Source organism: Giraffa tippelskirchi, chromosome 1 (assembly GCF_054371585.1).
Source record: "Giraffa tippelskirchi isolate mGirTip1 chromosome 1, T2T-mGirTip1v1.2.pri, whole genome shotgun sequence".
Classification (NCBI taxonomy): domain Eukaryota; kingdom Metazoa; phylum Chordata; class Mammalia; order Artiodactyla; family Giraffidae; genus Giraffa; species Giraffa tippelskirchi.
In genome coordinates, this window is record NC_137275.1 from 142,875,529 (window position 1) to 142,901,434 (window position 25,906).

The 25,906-nt window shown below is 45.4% G+C and overlaps 3 protein-coding genes across 3 annotated transcripts; all 3 read left to right on the top strand.

Moving 5' to 3' along the window:
- Positions 1–694: 694 nt before the first annotated feature.
- On the top strand, positions 695–1,282 carry LOC145538915 (interferon tau-like). Its single transcript, XM_081571882.1, has one exon. The coding sequence runs from the start codon at positions 695–697 to the stop codon at positions 1,280–1,282; it is 588 nt and encodes a 195-aa protein (XP_081428008.1).
- An 11,618-nt stretch (positions 1,283–12,900) lies between these two features.
- Positions 12,901–13,488, top strand: LOC145539217 (interferon tau-like). The gene has a single exon (XM_081572929.1). The coding sequence runs from the start codon at positions 12,901–12,903 to the stop codon at positions 13,486–13,488; it is 588 nt and encodes a 195-aa protein (XP_081429055.1).
- Positions 13,489–25,096: 11,608 nt separating this feature from the next.
- Positions 25,097–25,684, top strand: LOC145538052 (interferon tau-like). The gene has a single exon (XM_081569463.1). It carries the CDS (start codon positions 25,097–25,099, stop codon positions 25,682–25,684), a length of 588 nt encoding a protein of 195 aa, XP_081425589.1.
- The last annotated feature ends 222 nt before the right edge of the window (positions 25,685–25,906 follow it).

Here is a 25,906-nt window from a genome sequence, read left to right on the forward strand (position 1 = left end):
GAGCACCCTGGAGGGCTGGCAACTCGTGATGACTGTGTCATCCTGGTTTACTGATTAGGCAGGAAATACTCCCCTCCTCATGACCCTGTGGCCCCAGTGAAATGTAATCTCAGGAACCTGAATGAATGTCCTCAAAAGAACAGAAACATCTGAGTCGTTCACTCACTCCTAATTACAAGCTTATCCTGGGTGAGACAGAAAACAAAATACAGATATCAATATGGCCTGAGTGACTGAATTCCTACGTGTAAGATAAGGAGGGAAAAATGCAGTTAAGGATCAAGGAAAACTTATGTTCCTGACAAAATACAAACAGAAGGAATGTTTATTATTATACTTAAATCTGTACATAATAACTATGTACATGTCTATAAGTCTTCGTATTATTGCATAACTTCAGCCTTTATTTAGTATCTCATCTAACTGATACACATGTTCATTGACAAATCCAAAGTTTATTGGGAAAATTAAACTTCTACTGTAAAACTTCAGAGTGTAGATTGACTACATTTTCTAGGTCAAATAGGTAATATCTAAATGAAAGCACAATGAGGAAGTGAGGGAGAAATTTTCGGACAATGAGTACCGTCTTCCCTACTTAAAAGCCTTGCTAGAAAGATTGTCATCAGACACCCTACCTCAAGGTTCACCCAGACGCCGTCTCAGGCAGGCCAGCAGCAGCCTCATCTTCCCCATGGCTTTCGCGGTCTCTCTACTGATGGCCCTGGTGCTGGTCAGCTGCAGCCCTGGAGGATCTCTGGGCTGTAACCGGCCTTGGAACCATGTGTGGGTTGGCAGGCAGAACCTCAGGTTCCTGCGGCAAATGAGCAGACTCTCCCCTCGCTCCTGTCTGCAGGACAGAAAAGACTTCGGTCTTCCCCAGGAGATGCTGGAGCGCGGCCAGTTCCAGAAGGACCAGGCCCTCTCTGTCCTCCACGAGATGCTCAAGCAGTGCTTCAACCTCTTACAGACAGAGCACTCCCCTGCTGCCTGGAACACGGCCATCCGGGACCAGCTCCGCGCTGGACTCATGCAACAGCTGGAGGACCTGGATGCTTGCCCGGGCCTGGTGAAGGGAGAGGATGCCTCTGACCCGGGAAGGATGGGCCCCGTGCTGGCCGTGATGAGGTACTTCCAGGGAATCCGTGACTACCTGAAAGAGAAGGAATACAGCGAGTGCGCCTGGGAAACCGTCAGAGTGGAGATGATGAGAGCCCTCTCTTCGTCATCCATCTTGCAGAAAAGGATAAGAAACCTGGGTGGAGCTCTGAAGTCACCTTGAGATGACTCTCACCGACCAAGATGCCACATCAGCCTCGTACACTCACCTGTGCTCATTTCAGAAGACTCTGATTTCTGCTTTAGCCACCAAATTCATTGAATTACTTTAGTTGATACTTTGTCAGTAGTAATAAGCAAGTAGATATAAAAGTATTCAGCTGTAGGGGCATGAGTCCTTAGGTGATGCCTGCCCTGAGGTTATCTGTTGCTGATTTATTTATTCCTCCTTGCATTTAACATACTTAAAATGTTCAGAAATTTATAAAATTACATTTCATCTGTACATCATATTAAAATTTCTAAAGCATCTTTACCATTTCATGTGATTACATTTGTGCTTTGTTATATTTATTAAATCAAAGAAAATGAGTTTCTTCACTCAAAAAGTGAAATCCAAACCCCATTTTAAAACTTTATTAAAGAGTGGGTGGTTACATTTATTTACTCATTCATTCCATTCATATTATACATATAAATTGAGTACCCGAGTGACAGACTGTGTAATTGTCACCAAGGAATACATGTGAATAAACCAAATGCAGTTCCTACGGCATTGAAGCACTCAGTATTACAGAGAATACTGTTTATGTAAACAGTATTGTTTTATTTCGGTTATACTAAAGACTGCAAGGAGAGGTAAAGGAAAAGAATGTCCTCACACGGGAAGCTTTAGGTACAAATGATGCTGGAAAGATAAATAATATTATACATCCTTCCTAAGCTGCCTGCGGGGCTTCCCCGGTAGCTCAGCTGATAAAGAACGCGCCTGCGGAGCAGGAGACTCCAATTCGATTCCTGGGTCAGGAAGATCCCCTGGAGAAGGGAGAGACCAACTCCCCACTCCAGTATTCTTGGGCTTCCCTGGTGGTTCGGTCGCTAAAGAATCTGCCTACAATGCAGGAGACCTGGGTTGCGAAGATCCCAGGAGGAGGGCCCGGCAACCTACTCCAGTATTCTTGTCTGGGGAATCCCCATGGACAGAGGAAGCTGGAGGGCTGTAGCCCGTGGGGTCTCCAAGAGTGTGATACAACTAAGCATAGGGCACAGAAAGTCAATGAATTCTCTTAACTCAGTTTCAAGTCACCAAAATCTGGGGAGACTATTTTAGATAGACATTACCCAAACATAATTATTTCTACCGAGTTTACCTAAGCTCTTTTTCCTCCTTACTCTTAGAGATCACAGACCACTAGTATCAGAGAGCCCAGGTAGATCATTTATATGGCAAAGGCACAAGAGAAATACCAATTCCTTCCAGAAAGCTGGCTTAAAACATTACAAAAGGCTCACTTTGATACAATAGCAGAGCTAGCTGAGGCCATTGTTCTCCAGCTCTCTGGGCAGCGCCCATTCATCAGGGACAGCCACCCAAAGGCCCCATGTACTAGTGGACAGCCACCCAGGGATTTCCCTGTTGCTTCTGGGATTCCCCCTGCAATTCTGGGGCACCATATGGTAGCAGATGGCCACCTCAGGAATACCCTACAACTTTGGGATTACAGACAGCAACTTTGGGGCCCCCTGGGTTAGCGGACAGCCACCTCAAGGATCACCCAGAGACTCTTGGGACCCACATTCTAGTGGATGCCCCCAATAACTTTCCATTCCTCATCCTGTATCTTGACACTCACAGGAGTTTCTGTCATCTCCTGGCTGCCACCAATTGTTGGGTTGTGCCCTGCAGGCTTACAAGACCTTTGTTTGCCCAGCTTCGAGACCAAAGGAAGAATCTGCCGTCAAGAACAGAGGCATGGATGGCTTAAGGGATGGGAGGCACTCACACGTGTGAAGCAAGGTCCTGGAGCAACACCCCACCATGGGTGGTGCACGGGTGGTGGGAAGTATTCACACATGGTGACAGGCTTCATTCTGAGAGCAATGGCGGGGTGGGGAGTAGAGGGTGGGGAAGTGGGGAATGGGGAAGGAGGGGGTGGGGGGTGAGGGAGGAGATGGCTAATCATAGTGGGAGTGAGATCAGGCGGGCTCTTTAATTTTCATGGAAAGCAGTTGAGGGACACGCCCCTCACCACCCCTTTGATACAAAAGATCAACTCTGGGGCCTCAGACAAGTACAGAGAAAAGCAAGTCATAGGCCTAGGCTGTACCGGTGGGGCAGGGGATCTACCGAGAGTAAGAGAAGAGCTATCCTGAGTGGCCTGACGGTAATATACCTTAATTAGAACATTCCACTATTGCTAAAAATCACCAGTGATCATCTGGACCTTCAGATTGTTTTGCCAGTGAAAGTTTGAAATATCCTGAGAATTACTGCAGTATGACACAGAGACATGGAATGTGCCAAGGCTATTGGAAAATGGCATTGATAGACTTGCTTGATGTGGGCTTGTCACAAACCTTCAATTTGTAAAAAATGCAATTATCTGTGAAATGGGATAAAACAAAGTCTGCCTATACTTCCTCACATTGTAGCAATTCCCAGTATGCTCTCAAGATTCACTCCTCCTTCCCCTGCACCAGCCATTCATACAGCTCTTTCCTGTTTCTTTGGGATTCTGGCTACCCATTTCCCCTTAAGATTGCAAAGCGTAGTCACTCAGTCGTGCCGACTCTTTGCCACCCCATGAAACATAGTCCACCAGGCTCCTCTGTCCATCGGATTCTCCAGGCAGAATACTGGAGTGGATGGCCATTTCCTTCTCCAGGAGATCTTCCCCACGCAGGGAGCAAACCTGGGTCTCCCATCATTGCAGCCAGATTCTTTATACTCTCTGAGCCACAAGGGAAGCCCTAAGAGTGCAAAGCCACCAATTAAAAGTCTGAGTCAAAGTTCTAGGTTCTTCAGAAACTTTTATGTAAGACGTTATTTGCTTGTGATGACTATTTTTGGGAATGAGAGAATGTCCTTCTTACAATATTGTGACAACAGCCATGGCCAAAATGGACTAGGAAGCAAGATCCATTTTCCTCTAGAGGCTACTAAAATAATTACGGAGGAAGCGTGCCACTTACTGGCCAAGATGGACTAGGACATTGACCACGTCTGGAGAGCAGGCTTCTTGCTCTTCTAAGCAGAGGTCTGTCTTCTTCCTTTAGCATTTTCTTCAGACCTCAAGGAGGATCTTTCCTGGAAAGAACGGACACCAATAACTTGAAAAAGCCTGCTTCCTTAGCTTTTGTATTTTAGAGAGGGAAAATACTCCCAGCTTCAGGCAGGACATGTCTTGGGCTAAGGAAGTTGTGTGGAAAGAAAGGTCAGGATATGTTTCTCACTTTCAGGCTGCTCAACTGGCCAAGGTTACAGATTCATCATTTGCTTTACATACTTTAACATCCTTGGTGCCTTGACCATGGCATTCTGGGTAGGGAAATACAAGGGAAATCGGAGGAAATAGCTCCTGTTTGAAGGTGCATTAACTCTTTCCTAAAGCATACGTTGTCCGTTCTGAACCAGACTTCAGGGGGAAATTCTCCATGTCCCTTTGAATAATAACTGCACTTGCATCCCTTCCACTTGGACTCAGCAGTAAGAGAGAGAGTGAAGTCACTCAGTCGTGTCCAACTCCTGCGACCCCATGGACCGTAGCCTAGCAGGATCCTCTGTCCATGGGATTTTCCAGGCAAGAGTACTGGAGTGGGTTGCCATTTCCTTCTCCAGGGGATCTTCCCAACCCAGGTATCGAACCGGGGTCTCCTGCATGGTAGGCAGATGTTTTTACCGTCCGAACCATCAGGGAAGCCTGTAAGAGAGAACACAGACGCAAATAAGGGGATTTCAGGGCATCCAATTGTTGCCAACCAATAACCTGGGGTGTACCTACTTGGGTAGAATTGAGAACGATTAAGGTAATGGAATACCGTCATCGAGGAGGTTAACCAGGAAGAGAGAGAGAGAGAGAGAGAGAGAGAGAGTGCGTGTATGGGTTTACTGATCAAGTAGCAGAGAAGGGTTCAATATAGACTAGATCTCTCAAATCTCTGCTTCAGGTTACAGACATCATCTTTAGATTGCTTCTCTCCAGTTAATGGATGAGCGGGCTGATAGCTTGCAGCAGAGGATGTCGGATTCCTGATCTCCGAAGAAGATTGAGCTTGGGGCCCGGGGACCAGCCTTGATCACCCAAGAGCTTTTGTATAGCAGGGTTTTATTCAAGTATCAAAAGCGACAGAGGAAGCTTCTGGCATAGGCATCAGAAGGAGGACAAAAGTGCCCCACTCGCTAGCCTTAGCAAGGAAGCTATATTCTTTTTAATTGGTTATTACAATAAATCAAAAGAATGTCTCAAGGTTCACAGATCATACTAGACCCACTCCCACAATATACATTTTAAGATAACGGGATTAGAACTAACAATAGAAAGATCTTACCAGACCCACTCCCCTAATATAATCTTAGGATAAGTCAGCAGGTTCTTGGTAAGGACAAACATGTCCTCGAGCCAGATACATTGCTCTATTGACTAAGACAAAGCAATGTAGAAAAACAAGTTTGTTTATTTCTCCTCCTTGAGAACTCCAGAACCCTATGTCCTCCTGGAGAGCCCCAGACCCCTCTCACGTCCTTGGGGACCCCAGACTTCTTATCAATCTGCCTAGGAACTGACATTCTCAGGGATCTCTAACTTGGAGGTTAAATACACGTCAGTTGCTCCGTTGAGTAGTACTCGTTTGCGACTCCGGGGTCTGTACCCTTTTCATACTGTTCATGGGGTTCTCAAGGCAAGAATACTGAAGTGCTTTGCCATTCCCTTCTCCAGTGGACCACATTTGTCACTTAGCCACCAACCTCGACAGCATATTAAAAACCAGAGACATCACTATGCCAACAAAGGTCCATCCAATCAAGTCTATGTTTTTTCCAGTGGTCACATATGATCGTGAGAGTCGGACCATGGAGAAAGCTGAGCGCCGAAGAATTGATGCTTTTGAACTGTGGTGTTGGAGAAGACTCTTGAGAGTCCCTTGGACTGCAAGGAGATCCAACCGGTCCATCCTAAAAGAAGTCAGTCCTCAATATTCATTGGAAGGACTGATGCTGAAGCTGAAACTCCAATACTTTGGCTACCTGATGGGAAGAACTGACTCCTTGGAAAACATCCTGAGGCTGGGAAAGATTGAAGGCGGGAGGAGAAGGGGACGACTGAGGATGAGGTGGCTGGATGGCATCACCGACTCAATGGACATGAGTTTGAGTAAACCCCAGGAGTTGGTGATGGACCGGGAGGCCTGGCATGCTGCGGTCCATGGGGTCGCAAGAGTCAGACATGTCTGAGTGACTGATCTGCACTGGAGTGTACCCGCCAGGCTCCCGGTCCCTGGCATTCTCCAGGCAAGAAAACTGGAGTGGGTTGTCATTTCCTTCTCCTGTGTGTTAAGTAAGTTTGGGGTTTTTTTCTTTCTGCCTTAACACTCTGGGGACACTTTTGGGGGCAAGACCACGTGGATAATTTTTGGACTCATCTGGCTCTCTTTGTGGGGGCGTCCCAGGGGGCACCGGTGCTAAACAACACACCTGCCACTGCAGGAGACATAAGAGATCTGGGTTTACTCCCTGGGTCGGGAAGATGGCCTGGAGGAGGAAATGGCAACCCACTCCACTGTTATTGCCTGGAGAATCCCATGGACAAGGGTGCCTGTCCACTGGGTCCCAAGAGTCAGGCGTGACTGAAGCGACTTAGCACGCACACATGCCTGTCTTTGTGACTGTTTAACATTCTTCAGATATTATGATTCTTCCACTGTTTGGCTGAGCTTTTTTGAGATTTAACTTACACTTTGCCATTTTGTCAGCAGAAATGTCACTTATCTTCTTCACTTTCATGACGTTCAGATATACATATGTTTTATGTTTGCCCACAAACAACTACGGTTTTGCTTTCTAGGAAAGTTGCAATGAGAAACAAAATATCTCAAGTCTTGACAATCACAGAAAATGAGGTGAAGCCCCTCTGGCATTCTTTTATTTCCCTTTGTCTTAACCCTAGGATGAGATGGCACGAAACCCAGGAGGAGAGAGACAAACTTCAACCAGCAAATCACTATAGAGAATATAAGTTCCTAAGTCTTTTGTTGTGATTTAAATTTAAAACGAAACATCATGAGTAGGTAAAGAAACGAGGCTATTTCTCCCTGACACAGCCCGGCCTCATGGCTCCGCAGTCTCAGCACGAAATATACATGGATAGACATTGCGGCCCAACCCAAGTATGCACTGAATGAACAACTAAAGGTCACCGATTTCTGTGATATAAGCTTATAATGATATATAACACCATCACTGAATTCCCTATAGCCAACTCAGACATTCTGAGCAAAACATATGTTCAACAGTTTAAGTAAAAAGTTTGAATGATAAAAGCTGTAGTGGCAAACTAAGCATTGTCTAGTAAAGGTGAAACAATTGCACTTGCATAATGCCTCCACCTATGGAGTATTCTTGCCTGGAAAATCCAATGGACACAGGAGTCTGGCGGGCTACAGTCAACGGGGTCGCAAAGAATCGGACACCACTGAGCGACTAACACACACACTCGTAGACAAAAACACACTGTAGCTCTCAGCGTCTTATGGCTGCTGACCCTTGATAACGTGGGACACAGGGCAGAAGAGGAGGTCAGCACTGAGAACTCCAGTCCTCCACAAAAACACTGCAGGGAGAGGGTGGGGATTCTGGAAGATGAATGATTTTGCAAACAAAGGGACAAGCCCCTCCACAGTAAAATCCTCAACGTCTCAAAGTGGTAAGCCTGCCCTCACGAGTGAGTCCCAGAGAGTTTGGGCTGAGGACACTGTCATTCCAGACGAAAAGTGCTATTAGAGGTGAAAACTACCTTGTGAGTGAGGCAGTGTTGGAAATACAATGAATTATCTTGGTTTAGAATCTTCACACTTAAGTGCACCACAAAGAACCAGGATTCCTGGTGGGGGTATTGGCACAGCCTATAGAGGACTATAGATCTACCGTTAAAAAAACAAAAAACAGTGGAAAGAAATGGTGATGTCTAGTATATTATTCTTGACTGTCAACATGAAGAAAAAAGTCAGAACCTAAAAGTTGAGAGTTATGTTGTGTTTGGTTGGGTACTGGCACAGCTTGTAGAGGACTATACATCTACTGTAAAAAAAAAAAAATGGTGAAAAGAATAGCGATGTCTCGGATATTATTCCTGACTGTCAACTTGAAGAGAAAAGTCACAACCTAAAAGCTGAGAGTTAAGTTTTATTTGGTGGGAATTCAGGAGACAGTATTTCAAGTCACCCTGAGAGAAGTGCTCCAAGGACGTGGGGGGAGGAGCCAGGTTCCACAGAAGTTTGCAAGAGAGGGAAGGTAGTCCGAACCTCAAAATATTTTGGTGACTCGGAGAAAACCCGGTATCTCAAGTTACGGAATTTAGCACTTTGCTATGCATGGCAGGATGCAAGAGTCGGGGCTCACTGAAATCATTCTTTTCATGCATCTTGGCTATCCTGGGGCCGTGCGCCTTGCATTTTTCCCCATCCCGAGTTCCCTTGGGCTCACATTAGGGAGTGGCTGTAATCTGACAGCTGTCAGACCAGAGGTATATTCCTCCTTCCTGAGCACCCTGGAGGGCTGGAAACTCTGATGACTGTGTCATCCTGCTTTACGGATATGGTAGAAAACAGTTTGTTCCTCGTGGCCTGTGGTCCCAGTGAAATGTAACCTCAGGAACCTGAATGAATGTTCTCAAAAGAGCAGAAACAACCGATTAGCTCATGCACTAACAATTACAAGCCTCTGCTCCGATTAAAACAGAAAATAAAATACAGAAACCTGTAGGGCCTGAGGGACTGTGACCTCGTATGTATAAGATAAGGAGAGAAAAAATGCAGTCCAGAATCAAGGAAAGATTTTGTTCCTGACACAAAGAAAAGGAATCTTTATATATATTAAAATGTGCACAGAAGTATGTACATGTGTATAAGTCTCTACATCCCTACATAACCTCAGCCTTTAATTTGTTTCTCATTTATCTGATACCCATTTGGAGTGATACATCAAAAGTTTAGTGGGAAAACAAAACACTTATTATACAAATTAAAAGTATAGGTTAATTACATTTTCTGGGTCAAATAGAAAATGTCTAAGTGAAAACACATAATGGATGTGAGAGAGAAAATTTCTGACAATGAGTACTGTCTTCCCTGTTTAAAGCCTTCCTTTAGATTTATTATTCCCTTTGAAGAATCACCGCACTTGCATCCCTTCCACCTTGACTCAGGAGTAAGACAGAACACAGCCACAAATAGAGGGAGCTCAGAGAATACAACTGTTGCCAACCAATAGCCTGGGGTGTGCCTATTTGGGTAGACTCGAGAACTATTGAGGTAATCCAATCGTAATTCAGGAATTAACCAGGATGTATCCATGTGTGTGTGCGTGCGTGTGGGTGGGTGTGTGTGCATGTGTGCACGAGTGTTTGCTCAGAGAGTGGGGAAGGGCTTCAGTTTAGCCTAGATCTGTCCAGTTTCTGCCTCAGTGTACAGGCTTGTCTTTAGTTTGCTTCTCTCCAACTGACAAATGAGAGGGCTGTCCAATTTGTTTCTTAACTAAGTTTTGTTCCTTTTCTTTCTTCCTTCAACACTTTGGGGCCCCTTTTGGGGGCAAGACTACATCTTCAATTTTTGGTCTCACCTGGCTGTCTTTGTGGAGGCTTCCCAGGTGACACCAGTGGTAAAGAACTTGCGTGTCAATCCAGGAGACATAAGAGACCACGGTTTAATTCCTGGGTCGGGATGATTCGCTGGAGGAGAAAATAGCAACCCACTCAGGTATTCTTGCCTGGAGAATCCCACGGACAGGGGAGCCTGTCCACAGGGTCACAAAGAGTCAGACATGACTGAAGCGACTTAGCACGTGCACGTGGCTGTCTTTGAGACTGTTTGACAACTTTCAAATATTATGATTCCTTCCGTTTTTTGGTTGACCTTTCTTCAACGTACACTTTGCCATACTGTCAGCAGAAAGGACAGTTGTCTATATTCTCATTCATGACATTCAAAATTATATTTGATTTATTTTTGTCCACAAACAACTATCAAGTTTTGCCTTCCGGGAAAGCTGAAATGAGAAACAAAAGAAATCTCTAGTCTTGAAAATCACAGAAAATATGGTGATGCCCCTCTGCCATTCTTTCCCTTCCTTCTGTATTAACCCTAGGATGAAACGGAAAGGAACGCAGTAGGAGAGACAAACTGGCCAGTAAATCAAAAGGCAAAAAATAAGTTCTTCAATTTTTTTTTTTCTTTTGCTGTTCTTTAAATTTAAAACAAAACATCATGAGTAAGTAGAGAACCGAGGCTATTTCTCCCTGACACAGCCTGGGCCTCACTGCTCTGCATTCTGAGCACAGCACAGAGATGGATCGACAAGTCAGCCCAACGGAAGTATGTAGACTGAACGAACACCTGAAGGTGACTGATTTCTGTGACATAAGCTTTTACTAATACAGAACACCATCACTGAGTCACCTATACCCAACTCAGAAATTCTGAGCAGAACAAATCTTGAACACTTTACGTAAAAGAATTGAGCAACAAAAGCTGTCGTGGCAAAATAAAAATTGTCTCCTAAAGGTGTAACAATTGCAATTGGATAATGCCACCACTTACTTAGGTCTCCACACTTCAGATCTCAGCATCTCAGGGCTGCTGACACTTGATAGCTGGCGACATGGATCGGAAGAAGAGGAAGTCATCGCTGAGAACTCCCCTCCTTCACACAAACACTGCACGGGAGAGGGTGGGGATGCTGGAAGATGAATGACTTTGCAAACAAGGAGACAAGCCCCTCCACAGTAGAATTCTGAAGTTCTCAGGATGTGGTTAGCCTGCCCTCATGGGGGAGGCCCAGAGACTTTGGGCTGAGGACACCGTCATTCCAGAGGAGATGTGCTACTAGAGGTGATAACCACCTTGTGAATGAGGTGGTACTGGAAAGACAGTTAATGAGAATCTTCAGACCTACATGCACCAGAAAAGAAGCAGGATTCCTGGTGGGGGTATCGGCACAGCCCGTGGAAGACTAGAGATCGACCATAAAAAGCTGGTTGAAAGAAACCCTGATGTCTCGTATATTGTTCCTGACTGTTGATCTTGAGCCTATTATACAGAGGGAAGTAAGTCAGAAAGAAAAACACTAATGTAGTATATTAATGCATATATATGGAGTTTAGAAAGAAGGTAACAATGACTCTATATGCGCGACAGCAGAAGAGACACAGAGGTAAAGAACAGACTTTTGGACTCTGTGGGAGAAGGTGAGGGTGGGATGATTTGAGAGACTAGCATTGAAATATGTATATTACCGTATGTGAAGTAGATGGCCAGTCCAGGTTGGATGAATGCGACAGGCGCTCAGGGCTGGTGCACCGGGACCGCGCTGAGGGATGGGACAGGGAGGCAGGTGGGAGGGGAGTTCAGGATGGGGGACACATGTACACCCACGGGTGATTCACGTCAATGTATGGCAAAAACCACTGCAATATTGTAAAGTAATAAGCCTCCAAATAAAATAAATCAGTTAATTCAAAAAAGAGAAAAATAGTGACAACCTAAAAGATGAGCGTTATACTTTATTTGGAGGGAATTCGGGAGGCAGTTTCTCAATTCACCTTGAGAGAATTGCTCCAAGGAGGTGAAGGGAAGCGTCAGGTTGTACAGGAATTTGCAAGAACGGGGATGTAGTCTGAACATCAAAGCGTTTTTGTGAATTAAAGAAAACCAGCTATCTCAAGTTAAGGAATTTAGCATTTTCCCCATGTATGGGAAGAGGCAAGTGTCTGGGCTCACTGAACACGTTCCTTTCATGCATCTCAGCTCTCCTGGGGCATTTTTCCTTGCATTTTCTTGCATCTTGCATTTTATCACATCCTGAGTTGCCTTGGGCTCACCGTAGGGAGTAGCTGCAACTTGGTAGCTGTTCGCCCACAGGTGTATGTCCCCTTCCTGAGCACCCTGGAGGGCTGGCAACTCGTGATGACTGTGTCATCCTGGTTTACTGATTAGGCAGGAAATACTCCCCTCCTCATGACCCTGTGGCCCCAGTGAAATGTAATCTCAGGAACCTGAATGAATGTCCTCAAAAGAACAGAAACATCTGAGTCGTTCACTCACTCCTAATTACAAGCTTATCCTGGGTGAGACAGAAAACAAAATACAGATATCAATATGGCCTGAGTGACTGAATTCCTACGTGTAAGATAAGGAGGGAAAAATGCAGTTAAGGATCAAGCAAAACTTATGTTCCTGACAAAATACAAACAGAAGGAATGTTTATTATTATACTTAAATCTGTACATAATAACTATGTACATGTCTATAAGTCTTCGTATTATTGCATAACTTCAGCCTTTATTTAGTATCTCATCTAACTGATACACATGTTCATTGACAAATCCAAAGTTTATTGGGAAAATTAAACTTCTACTGTAAAACTTCAGAGTGTAGATTGACTACATTTTCTAGGTCAAATAGGTAATATCTAAATGAAAGCACAATGAGGAAGTGAGGGAGAAATTTTCGGACAATGAGTACCGTCTTCCCTACTTAAAAGCCTTGCTAGAAAGATTGTCATCAGACACCCTACCTCAAGGTTCACCCAGACGCCGTCTCAGGCAGGCCAGCAGCAGCCTCATCTTCCCCATGGCTTTCGCGGTCTCTCTACTGATGGCCCTGGTGCTGGTCAGCTGCAGCCCTGGAGGATCTCTGGGCTGTAACCGGCCTTGGAACCATGTGTGGGTTGGCAGGCAGAACCTCAGGTTCCTGCGGCAAATGAGCAGACTCTCCCCTCGCTCCTGTCTGCAGGACAGAAAAGACTTCGGTCTTCCCCAGGAGATGCTGGAGCGCGGCCAGTTCCAGAAGGACCAGGCCCTCTCTGTCCTCCACGAGATGCTCAAGCAGTGCTTCAACCTCTTACAGACAGAGCACTCCCCTGCTGCCTGGAACACGGCCATCCGGGACCAGCTCCGCGCTGGACTCATGCAACAGCTGGAGGACCTGGATGCTTGCCCGGGCCTGGTGAAGGGAGAGGATGCCTCTGACCCGGGAAGGATGGGCCCCGTGCTGGCCGTGATGAGGTACTTCCAGGGAATCCGTGACTACCTGAAAGAGAAGGAATACAGCGAGTGCGCCTGGGAAACCGTCAGAGTGGAGATGATGAGAGCCCTCTCTTCGTCATCCATCTTGCAGAAAAGGATAAGAAACCTGGGTGGAGCTCTGAAGTCACCTTGAGATGACTCTCACCGACCAAGATGCCACATCAGCCTCGTACACTCACCTGTGCTCATTTCAGAAGACTCTGATTTCTGCTTTAGCCACCAAATTCATTGAATTACTTTAGTTGATACTTTGTCAGTAGTAATAAGCAAGTAGATATAAAAGTATTCAGCTGTAGGGGCATGAGTCCTTAGGTGATGCCTGCCCTGAGGTTATCTGTTGCTGATTTATTTATTCCTCCTTGCATTTAACATACTTAAAATGTTCAGAAATTTATAAAATTACATTTCATCTGTACATCATATTAAAATTTCTAAAGCATCTTTACCATTTCATGTGATTACATTTGTGCTTTGTTATATTTATTAAATCAAAGAAAATGAGTTTCTTCACTCAAAAAGTGAAATCCAAACCCCATTTTAAAACTTTATTAAAGAGTGGGTGGTTACATTTATTTACTCATTCATTCCATTCATATTATACATATAAATTGAGTACCCGAGTGACAGACTGTGTAATTGTCACCAAGGAATACATGTGAATAAACCAAATGCAGTTCCTACGGCATTGAAGCACTCAGTATTACAGAGAATACTGTTTATGTAAACAGTATTGTTTTATTTCGGTTATACTAAAGACTGCAAGGAGAGGTAAAGGAAAAGAATGTCCTCACACGGGAAGCTTTAGGTACAAATGATGCTGGAAAGATAAATAATATTATACATCCTTCCTAAGCTGCCTGCGGGGCTTCCCCGGTAGCTCAGCTGATAAAGAACGCGCCTGCGGAGCAGGAGACTCCAATTCGATTCCTGGGTCAGGAAGATCCCCTGGAGAAGGGAGAGACCAACTCCCCACTCCAGTATTCTTGGGCTTCCCTGGTGGTTCGGTCGCTAAAGAATCTGCCTACAATGCAGGAGACCTGGGTTGCGAAGATCCCAGGAGGAGGGCCCGGCAACCTACTCCAGTATTCTTGTCTGGGGAATCCCCATGGACAGAGGAAGCTGGAGGGCTGTAGCCCGTGGGGTCTCCAAGAGTGTGATACAACTAAGCATAGGGCACAGAAAGTCAATGAATTCTCTTAACTCAGTTTCAAGTCACCAAAATCTGGGGAGACTATTTTAGATAGACATTACCCAAACATAATTATTTCTACCGAGTTTACCTAAGCTCCTTTTCCTCCTTACTCTTAGAGATCACAGACCACTAGTATCAGAGAGCCCAGGTAGATCATTTATATGGCAAAGGCACAAGAGAAATACCAATTCCTTCCAGAAAGCTGGCTTAAAACATTACAAAAGGCTCACTTTGATACAATAGCAGAGCTAGCTGAGGCCATTGTTCTCCAGCTCTCTGGGCAGCGCCCATTCATCAGGGACAGCCACCCAAAGGCCCCATGTACTAGTGGACAGCCACCCAGGGATTTCCCTGTTGCTTCTGGGATTCCCCCTGCAATTCTGGGGCACCATATGGTAGCAGACGGCCACCTCAGGAATACCCTACAACTTTGGGATTACAGACAGCAACTTTGGGGCCCCCTGGGTTAGCGGACAGCCACCTCAAGGATCACCCAGAGACTCTTGGGACCCACATTCTAGTGGATGCCCCCAATAACTTTCCATTCCTCATCCTGTATCTTGACACTCACAGGAGTTTCTGTCATCTCCTGGCTGCCACCAATTGTTGGGTTGTGCCCCGCAGGCTTACAAGACCTTTGTTTGCCCAGCTTCGAGACCAAAGGAAGAATCTGCCGTCAAGAACAGAGGCATGGATGGCTTAAGGGATGGGAGGCACTCACACGTGTGAAGCAAGGTCCTGGAGCAACACCCCACCATGGGTGGTGCACGGGTGGTGGGAAGTATTCACACATGGTGACAGGCTTCATTCTGAGAGCAATGGCGGGGTGGGGAGTAGAGGGTGGGGAAGTGGGGAATGGGGAAGGAGGGGGTGGGGGGTGAGGGAGGAGATGGCTAATCATAGTGGGAGTGAGATCAGGCGGGCTCTTTAATTTTCATGGAAAGCAGTTGAGGGACACGCCCCTCACCACCCCTTTGATACAAAAGATCAACTCTGGGGCCTCAGACAAGTACAGAGAAAAGCAAGTCATAGGCCTAGGCTGTACCGGTGGGGCAGGGGATCTACCGAGAGTAAGAGAAGAGCTATCCTGAGTGGCCTGACGGTAATATACCTTAATTAGAACATTCCACTATTGCTAAAAATCACCAGTGATCATCTGGACCTTCAGATTGTTTTGCCAGTGAAAGTTTGAAATATCCTGAGAATTACTGCAGTATGACACAGAGACATGGAATGTGCCAAGGCTATTGGAAAATGGCATTGATAGACTTGCTTGACGTGGGCTTGTCACCAACCTTCAATTTGTAAAAAATGCAATTATCTGTGAAATGGGATAAAACAAAGTCTGCCTATACTTCCTCACATTGTAGCAATTCCCAGTATGCTCTCAAGATTCACTCCTCCTTCCCCTGCACCAGCCATTCATACAGCTCTTTCCTGTTTCTTTGGGATTCTGGCTACCCATTTCCCCTTAAGATTGCAAAGCGTAGTCACTCAGTCGTGCCGACTCTTTGCCACCCCATGAAACATAGTCCACCAGGCTCCTCTGTCCATCGGATTCTCCAGGCAGAATACTGGAGTGGATGGCCATTTCCTTCTCCAGGAGATCTTCCCCACGCAGGGAGCAAACCTGGGTCTCCCATCATTGCAGCCAGATTCTTTACTCTCTGAGCCACAAGGGAAGCCCTAAGAGTGCAAAGCCACCAATTAAAAGTCTGAGTCAAAGTTCTAGGTTCTTCAGAAACTTTTATGCAAGACGTTATTTGCTTGTGATGACTATTTTTGGGAATGAGAGAATGTCCTTCTTACAACATTGTGACAACAGCCATGGCCAAAATGGACTAGGAAGCAAGATCCATTTTCCTCTAGAGGCTACTAAAATAATTACGGAGGAAGCGTGCCACTTACTGGCCAAGATGGACTAGGACATTGACCACGTCTGGAGAACAGGCTTCTTGCTCTTCTAAGCAGAGGTCTGTCTTCTTCCTTTAGCATTTTCTTCAGACCTCAAGGAGGATCTTTCCTGGAAAGAACGGACACCAATAACTTGAAAAAGCCTGCTTCCTTAGCTTTTGTATTTTAGAGAGGGAAAATACTCCCAGCTTCAGGCAGGACATGTCTTGGGCTAAGGAAGTTGTGTGGAAAGAAAGGTCAGGATATGTTTCTCACTTTCAGGCTGCTCAACTGGCCAAGGTTACAGATTCATCATTTGCTTTACATACTTTAACATCCTTGGTGCCTTGACCATGGCATTCTGGGTAGGGAAATACAAGGGAAATCGGAGGAAATAGCTCCTGTTTGAAGGTGCATTAACTCTTTCCTAAAGCATACGTTGTCCGTTCTGAACCAGACTTCAGGGGAAAATTCTCCATGTCCCTTTGAATAATAACTGCACTTGCATCCCTTCCACTTGGACTCAGCAGTAAGAGAGAGAGTGAAGTCACTCAGTCGTGTCCAACTCCTGCGACCCCATGGACCGTAGCCTAGCAGGATCCTCTGTCCATGGGATTTTCCAGGCAAGAGTACTGGAGTGGGTTGCCATTTCCTTCTCCAGGGGATCTTCCCAACCCAGGTATCGAACCGGGGTCTCCTGCACGGTAGGCAGATGTTTTTACCGTCCGAACCATCAGGGAAGCCTGTAAGAGAGAACACAGACACAAATAAGGGGATTTCAGGGCATCCAATTGTTGCCAACCAATAACCTGGGGTGTACCTACTTGGGTAGAATTGAGAACGATTAAGGTAATGGAATACCGTCATTGAGGAGGTTAAACAGGAAGAGAGAGAGAGAGAGAGAGAGTGCGTGTATGGGTTTACTGATCAAGTAGCAGAGAAGGGTTCAATTTAGACTAGATCTCTCAAATCTCTGCTTCAGGTTACAGACATCATCTTTAGATTGCTTCTCTCCAGTTAATGGATGAGCGGGCTGATAGCTTGCAGCAGAGGATGTCGGATTCCTGATCTCCGAAGAAGATTGAGCTTGGGGCCCGGGGACCAGCCTTGATCACCCAAGAGCTTTTGTATAGCAGGGTTTTATTCAAGTATAAAAAGCGACAGAGGAAGCTTCTGGCATAGGCATCAGAAGGAGGACAAAAGTGCCCCACTCGCTAGCCTTAGCAAGGAAGCTATATTCTTTTTAATTGGTTATTACAATAAATCAAAAGAATGTCTCAAGGTTCACAGATCATACTAGACCCACTCCCACAATATACATTTTAAGATAACGGGATTAGAACTAACAATAGAAAGATCTTACCAGACCCACTCCCCTAATATAATCTTAGGATAAGTCAGCAGGTTCTTGGTAAGGACAAACATGTCCTCGAGCCAGATACATTGCTCTATTGACTAAGACAAAGCAATGTAGAAAAACAAGTTTGTTTATTTCTCCTCCTTGAGAACTCCAGAACCCTATGTCCTCCTGGAGAGCCCCAGACCCCTCTCACGTCCTTGGGGACCCCAGACTTCTTATCAATCTGCCTAGGAACTGACATTCTCAGGGATCTCTAACTTGGAGGTTAAATACACGTCAGTTGCTCCGTTGAGTAGTACTCGTTTGCGACTCCGGGGTCTGTACCCTTTTCATACTGTTCATGGGGTTCTCAAGGCAAGAATACTGAAGTGCTTTGCCATTCCCTTCTCCAGTGGACCACATTTGTCACTTAGCCACCAACCTCGACAGCATATTAAAAACCAGAGACATCACTATGCCAACAAAGGTCCATCCAATCAAGTCTATGTTTTTTCCAGTGGTCACATATGATCGTGAGAGTCGGACCATGGAGAAAGCTGAGCGCCGAAGAATTGATGCTTTTGAACTGTGGTGTTGGAGAAGACTCTTGAGAGTCCCTTGGACTGCAAGGAGATCCAACCGGTCCATCCTAAAAGAAGTCAGTCCTCAATATCCATTGGAAGGACTGATGCTGAAGCTGAAACTCCAATACTTTGGCTACCTGATGGGAAGAGCTGACTCCTTGGAAAACATCCTGAGGCTGGGAAAGATTGAAGGCGGGAGGAGAAGGGGACGACTGAGGATGAGGTGGCTGGATGGCATCACCGACTCAATGGACATGAGTTTGAGTAAACCCCAGGAGTTGGTGATGGACCGGGAGGCCTGGCATGCTGCGGTCCATGGGGTCGCAAGAGTCAGACATGTCTGAGTGACTGATCTGCACTGGAGTGTACCCGCCAGGCTCCCGGTCCCTGGCATTCTCCAGGCAAGAAAACTGGAGTGGGTTGTCATTTCCTTCTCCTGTGTGTTAAGTAAGTTTGGGGTTTTTTTCTTTCTGCCTTAACACTCTGGGGACACTTTTGGGGGCAAGACCACGTGGATAATTTTTGGACTCATCTGGCTCTCTTTGTGGGGGCGTCCCAGGGGGCACCGGTGCTAAACAACACACCTGCCACTGCAGGAGACATAAGAGATCTGGGTTTACTCCCTGGGTCGGGAAGACGGCCTGGAGGAGGAAATGGCAACCCACTCCACTGTTATTGCCTGGAGAATCCCATGGACAAGGGTGCCTGTCCACTGGGTCCCAAGAGTCAGGCGTGACTGAAGCGACTTAGCACGCACACATGCCTGTCTTTGTGACTGTTTAACATTCTTCAGATATTATGATTCTTCCACTGTTTGGCTGAGCTTTTTTGAGATTTAACTTACACTTTGCCATTTTGTCAGCAGAAATGTCACTTATCTTCTTCACTTTCATGACGTTCAGATATACATATGTTTTATGTTTGCCCACAAACAACTACGGTTTTGCTTTCTAGGAAAGTTGCAATGAGAAACAAAATATCTCAAGTCTTGACAATCACAGAAAATGAGGTGAAGCCCCTCTGGCATTCTTTTATTTCCCTTTGTCTTAACCCTAGGATGAGATGGCACGAAACCCAGGAGGAGAGAGACAAACTTCAACCAGCAAATCACTATAGAGAATATAAGTTCCTAAGTCTTTTGTTGTGATTTAAATTTAAAACGAAACATCATGAGTAGGTAAAGAAACGAGGCTATTTCTCCCTGACACAGCCCGGCCTCATGGCTCCGCAGTCTCAGCACGAAATATACATGGATAGACATTGCGGCCCAACCCAAGTATGCACTGAATGAACAACTAAAGGTCACCGATTTCTGTGATATAAGCTTATAATGATATATAACACCATCACTGAATTCCCTATAGCCAACTCAGACATTCTGAGCAAAACATATGTTCAACAGTTTAAGTAAAAAGTTTGAATGATAAAAGCTGTAGTGGCAAACTAAGCATTGTCTAGTAAAGGTGAAACAATTGCACTTGCATAATGCCTCCACCTATGGAGTATTCTTGCCTGGAAAATCCAATGGACACAGGAGTCTGGCGGGCTACAGTCAACGGGGTCGCAAAGAATCGGACACCACTGAGCGACTAACACACACACTCGTAGACAAAAACACACTGTAGCTCTCAGCGTCTTATGGCTGCTGACCCTTGATAACGTGGGACACAGGGCAGAAGAGGAGGTCAGCACTGAGAACTCCAGTCCTCCACAAAAACACTGCAGGGAGAGGGTGGGGATTCTGGAAGATGAATGATTTTGCAAACAAAGGGACAAGCCCCTCCACAGTAAAATCCTCAACGTCTCAAAGTGGTAAGCCTGCCCTCACGAGTGAGTCCCAGAGAGTTTGGGCTGAGGACACTGTCATTCCAGACGAAAAGTGCTATTAGAGGTGAAAACTACCTTGTGAGTGAGGCAGTGTTGGAAATACAATGAATTATCTTGGTTTAGAATCTTCACACTTAAGTGCACCACAAAGAACCAGGATTCCTGGTGGGGGTATTGGCACAGCCTATAGAGGACTATAGATCTACCGTTAAAAAAACAAAAAACAGTGGAAAGAAATGGTGATGTCTAGTATATTATTCTTGACTGTCAACATGAAGAAAAAAGTCAGAACCTAAAAGTTGAGAGTTATGTTGTGTTTGGTTGGGTACTGGCACAGCTTGTAGAGGACTATACATCTACTGTAAAAAAAAAAAAATGGTGAAAAGAATAGCGATGTCTCGGATATTATTCCTGACTGTCAACTTGAAGAGAAAAGTCACAACCTAAAAGCTGAGAGTTAAGTTTTATTTGGTGGGAATTCAGGAGACAGTATTTCAAGTCACCCTGAGAGAAGTGCTCCAAGGACGTGGGGGGAGGAGCCAGGTTCCACAGAAGTTTGCAAGAGAGGGAAGGTAGTCCGAACCTCAAAATATTTTGGTGACTCGGAGAAAACCCGGTATCTCAAGTTACGGAATTTAGCACTTTGCTATGCATGGCAGGATGCAAGAGTCGGGGCTCACTGAAATCATTCTTTTCATGCATCTTGGCTATCCTGGGGCCGTGCGCCTTGCATTTTTCCCCATCCCGAGTTCCCTTGGGCTCACATTAGGGAGTGGCTGCAATCTGACAGCTGTCAGACCAGAGGTATATTCCTCCTTCCTGAGCACCCTGGAGGGCTGGAAACTCTGATGACTGTGTCATCCTGCTTTACGGATATGGTAGAAAACAGTTTGTTCCTCGTGGCCTGTGGTCCCAGTGAAATGTAACCTCAGGAACCTGAATGAATGTTCTCAAAAGAGCAGAAACAACCGATTAGCTCATGCACTAACAATTACAAGCCTCTGCTCCGATTAAAACAGAAAATAAAATACAGAAACCTGTAGGGCCTGAGGGACTGTGACCTCGTATGTATAAGATAAGGAGAGAAAAAATGCAGTCCAGAATCAAGGAAAGATTTTGTTCCTGACACAAAGAAAAGGAATCTTTATATATATTAAAATGTGCACAGAAGTATGTACATGTGTATAAGTCTCTACATCCCTACATAACCTCAGCCTTTAATTTGTTTCTCATTTATCTGATACCCATTTGGAGTGATACATCAAAAGTTTAGTGGGAAAACAAAACACTTATTATACAAATTAAAAGTATAGGTTAATTACATTTTCTGGGTCAAATAGAAAATGTCTAAATGAAAACACATAATGGATGTGAGAGAGAAAATTTCTGACAATGAGTACTGTCTTCCCTGTTTAAAGCCTTCCTTTAGATTTATTATTCCCTTTGAAGAATCACCGCACTTGCATCCCTTCCACCTTGACTCAGGAGTAAGACAGAACACAGCCACAAATAGAGGGAGCTCAGAGAATACAACTGTTGCCAACCAATAGCCTGGGGTGTGCCTATTTGGGTAGACTCGAGAACTATTGAGGTAATCCAATCGTAATTCAGGAATTAACCAGGATGTATCCATGTGTGTGTGCGTGCGTGTGGGTGGGTGTGTGTGCATGTGTGCACGAGTGTTTGCTCAGAGAGTGGGGAAGGGCTTCAGTTTAGCCTAGATCTGTCCAGTTTCTGCCTCAGTGTACAGGCTTGTCTTTAGTTTGCTTCTCTCCAACTGACAAATGAGAGGGCTGTCCAATTTGTTTCTTAACTAAGTTTTGTTCCTTTTCTTTCTTCCTTCAACACTTTGGGGCCCCTTTTGGGGGCAAGACTACATCTTCAATTTTTGGTCTCACCTGGCTGTCTTTGTGGAGGCTTCCCAGGTGACACCAGTGGTAAAGAACTTGCGTGTCAATCCAGGAGACATAAGAGACCACGGTTTAATTCCTGGGTCGGGATGATTCGCTGGAGGAGAAAATAGCAACCCACTCAGGTATTCTTGCCTGGAGAATCCCACGGACAGGGGAGCCTGTCCACAGGGTCACAAAGAGTCAGACATGACTGAAGCGACTTAGCACGTGCACGTGGCTGTCTTTGAGACTGTTTGACAACTTTCAAATATTATGATTCCTTCCGTTTTTTGGTTGACCTTTCTTCAACGTACACTTTGCCATACTGTCAGCAGAAAGGACAGTTGTCTATATTCTCATTCATGACATTCAAAATTATATTTGATTTATTTTTGTCCACAAACAACTATCAAGTTTTGCCTTCCGGGAAAGCTGAAATGAGAAACAAAAGAAATCTCTAGTCTTGAAAATCACAGAAAATATGGTGATGCCCCTCTGCCATTCTTTCCCTTCCTTCTGTATTAACCCTAGGATGAAACGGAAAGGAACGCAGTAGGAGAGACAAACTGGCCAGTAAATCAAAAGGCAAAAAATAAGTTCTTCAATTTTTTTTTTTCTTTTGCTGTTCTTTAAATTTAAAACAAAACATCATGAGTAAGTAGAGAACCGAGGCTATTTCTCCCTGACACAGCCTGGGCCTCACTGCTCTGCATTCTGAGCACAGCACAGAGATGGATCGACAAGTCAGCCCAACGGAAGTATGTAGACTGAACGAACACCTGAAGGTGACTGATTTCTGTGACATAAGCTTTTACTAATACAGAACACCATCACTGAGTCACCTATACCCAACTCAGAAATTCTGAGCAGAACAAATCTTGAACACTTTACGTAAAAGAATTGAGCAACAAAAGCTGTCGTGGCAAAATAAAAATTGTCTCCTAAAGGTGTAACAATTGCAATTGGATAATGCCACCACTTACTTAGGTCTCCACACTTCAGATCTCAGCATCTCAGGGCTGCTGACACTTGATAGCTGGCGACATGGATCGGAAGAAGAGGAAGTCATCGCTGAGAACTCCCCTCCTTCACACAAACACTGCACGGGAGAGGGTGGGGATGCTGGAAGATGAATGACTTTGCAAACAAGGAGACAAGCCCCTCCACAGTAGAATTCTGAAGTTCTCAGGATGTGGTTAGCCTGCCCTCATGGGGGAGGCCCAGAGACTTTGGGCTGAGGACACCGTCATTCCAGAGGAGATGTGCTACTAGAGGTGATAACCACCTTGTGAATGAGGTGGTACTGGAAAGACAGTTAATGAGAATCTTCAGACCTACATGCACCAGAAAAGAAGCAGGATTCCTGGTGGGGGTATCGGCACAGCCCGTGGAAGACTAGAGATCGACCATAAAAAGCTGGTTGAAAGAAACCCTGATGTCTCGTATATTGTTCCTGACTGTTGATCTTGAGCCTATTATACAGAGGGAAGTAAGTCAGAAAGAAAAACACTAATGTAGTATATTAATGCATATATATGGAGTTTAGAAAGAAGGTAACAATGACTCTATATGCGCGACAGCAGAAGAGACACAGAGGTAAAGAACAGACTTTTGGACTCTGTGGGAGAAGGTGAGGGTGGGATGATTTGAGAGACTAGCATTGAAATATGTATATTACCGTATGTGAAGTAGATGGCCAGTCCAGGTTGGATGAATGCGACAGGCGCTCAGGGCTGGTGCACCGGGACCGCGCTGAGGGATGGGACAGGGAGGCAGGTGGGAGGGGAGTTCAGGATGGGGGACACATGTACACCCACGGGTGATTCACGTCAATGTATGGCAAAAACCACTGCAATATTGTAAAGTAATAAGCCTCCAAATAAAATAAATCAGTTAATTCAAAAAAGAGAAAAATAGTGACAACCTAAAAGATGAGCGTTATACTTTATTTGGAGGGAATTCGGGAGGCAGTTTCTCAATTCACCTTGAGAGAATTGCTCCAAGGAGGTGAAGGGAAGCGTCAGGTTGTACAGGAATTTGCAAGAACGGGGATGTAGTCTGAACATCAAAGCGTTTTTGTGAATTAAAGAAAACCAGCTATCTCAAGTTAAGGAATTTAGCATTTTCCCCATGTATGGGAAGAGGCAAGTGTCTGGGCTCACTGAACACGTTCCTTTCATGCATCTCAGCTCTCCTGGGGCATTTTTCCTTGCATTTTCTTGCATCTTGCATTTTATCACATCCTGAGTTGCCTTGGGCTCACCGTAGGGAGTAGCTGCAACTTGGTAGCTGTTCGCCCACAGGTGTATGTCCCCTTCCTGAGCACCCTGGAGGGCTGGCAACTCGTGATGACTGTGTCATCCTGGTTTACTGATTAGGCAGGAAATACTCCCCTCCTCATGACCCTGTGGCCCCAGTGAAATGTAATCTCAGGAACCTGAATGAATGTCCTCAAAAGAACAGAAACATCTGAGTCGTTCACTCACTCCTAATTACAAGCTTATCCTGGGTGAGACAGAAAACAAAATACAGATATCAATATGGCCTGAGTGACTGAATTCCTACGTGTAAGATAAGGAGGGAAAAATGCAGTTAAGGATCAAGGAAAACTTATGTTCCTGACAAAATACAAACAGAAGGAATGTTTATTATTATACTTAAATCTGTACATAATAACTATGTACATGTCTATAAGTCTTCGTATTATTGCATAACTTCAGCCTTTATTTAGTATCTCATCTAACTGATACACATGTTCATTGACAAATCCAAAGTTTATTGGGAAAATTAAACTTCTACTGTAAAACTTCAGAGTGTAGATTGACTACATTTTCTAGGTCAAATAGGTAATATCTAAATGAAAGCACAATGAGGAAGTGAGGGAGAAATTTTCGGACAATGAGTACCGTCTTCCCTACTTAAAAGCCTTGCTAGAAAGATTGTCATCAGACACCCTACCTCAAGGTTCACCCAGACGCCGTCTCAGGCAGGCCAGCAGCAGCCTCATCTTCCCCATGGCTTTCGCGGTCTCTCTACTGATGGCCCTGGTGCTGGTCAGCTGCAGCCCTGGAGGATCTCTGGGCTGTAACCGGCCTTGGAACCATGTGTCGGTTGGCAGGCAGAACCTCAGGCTCCTGCGGCAAATGAGCAGACTCTCCCCTCGCTCCTGTCTGCAGGACAGAAAAGACTTCGGTCTTCCCCAGGAGATGCTGGAGCGCGGCCAGTTCCAGAAGGACCAGGCCCTCTCTGTCCTCCACGAGATGCTCAAGCAGTGCTTCAACCTCTTACAGACAGAGCACTCCCCTGCTGCCTGGAACACGGCCATCCGGGACCAGCTCCGCGCTGGACTCATGCAACAGCTGGAGGACCTGGATGCTTGCCCGGGCCTGGTGAAGGGAGAGGATGCCTCTGACCAGGGAAGGATGGGCCCCGTGCTGGCCGTGATGAGGTACTTCCAGGGAATCCGTGACTACCTGAAAGAGAAGGAATACAGCGAGTGCGCCTGGGAAACCGTCAGAGTGGAGATGATGAGAGCCCTCTCTTCGTCATCCATCTTGCAGAAAAGGATAAGAAACCTGGGTGGAGCTCTGAAGTCACCTTGAGATGACTCTCACCGACCAAGATGCCACATCAGCCTCGTACACTCACCTGTGCTCATTTCAGAAGACTCTGATTTCTGCTTTAGCCACCAAATTCATTGAATTACTTTAGTTGATACTTTGTCAGTAGTAATAAGCAAGTAGATATAAAAGTATTCAGCTGTAGGGGCATGAGTCCTTAGGTGATGCCTGCCCTGAGGTTATCTGTTGCTGATTTATTTATTC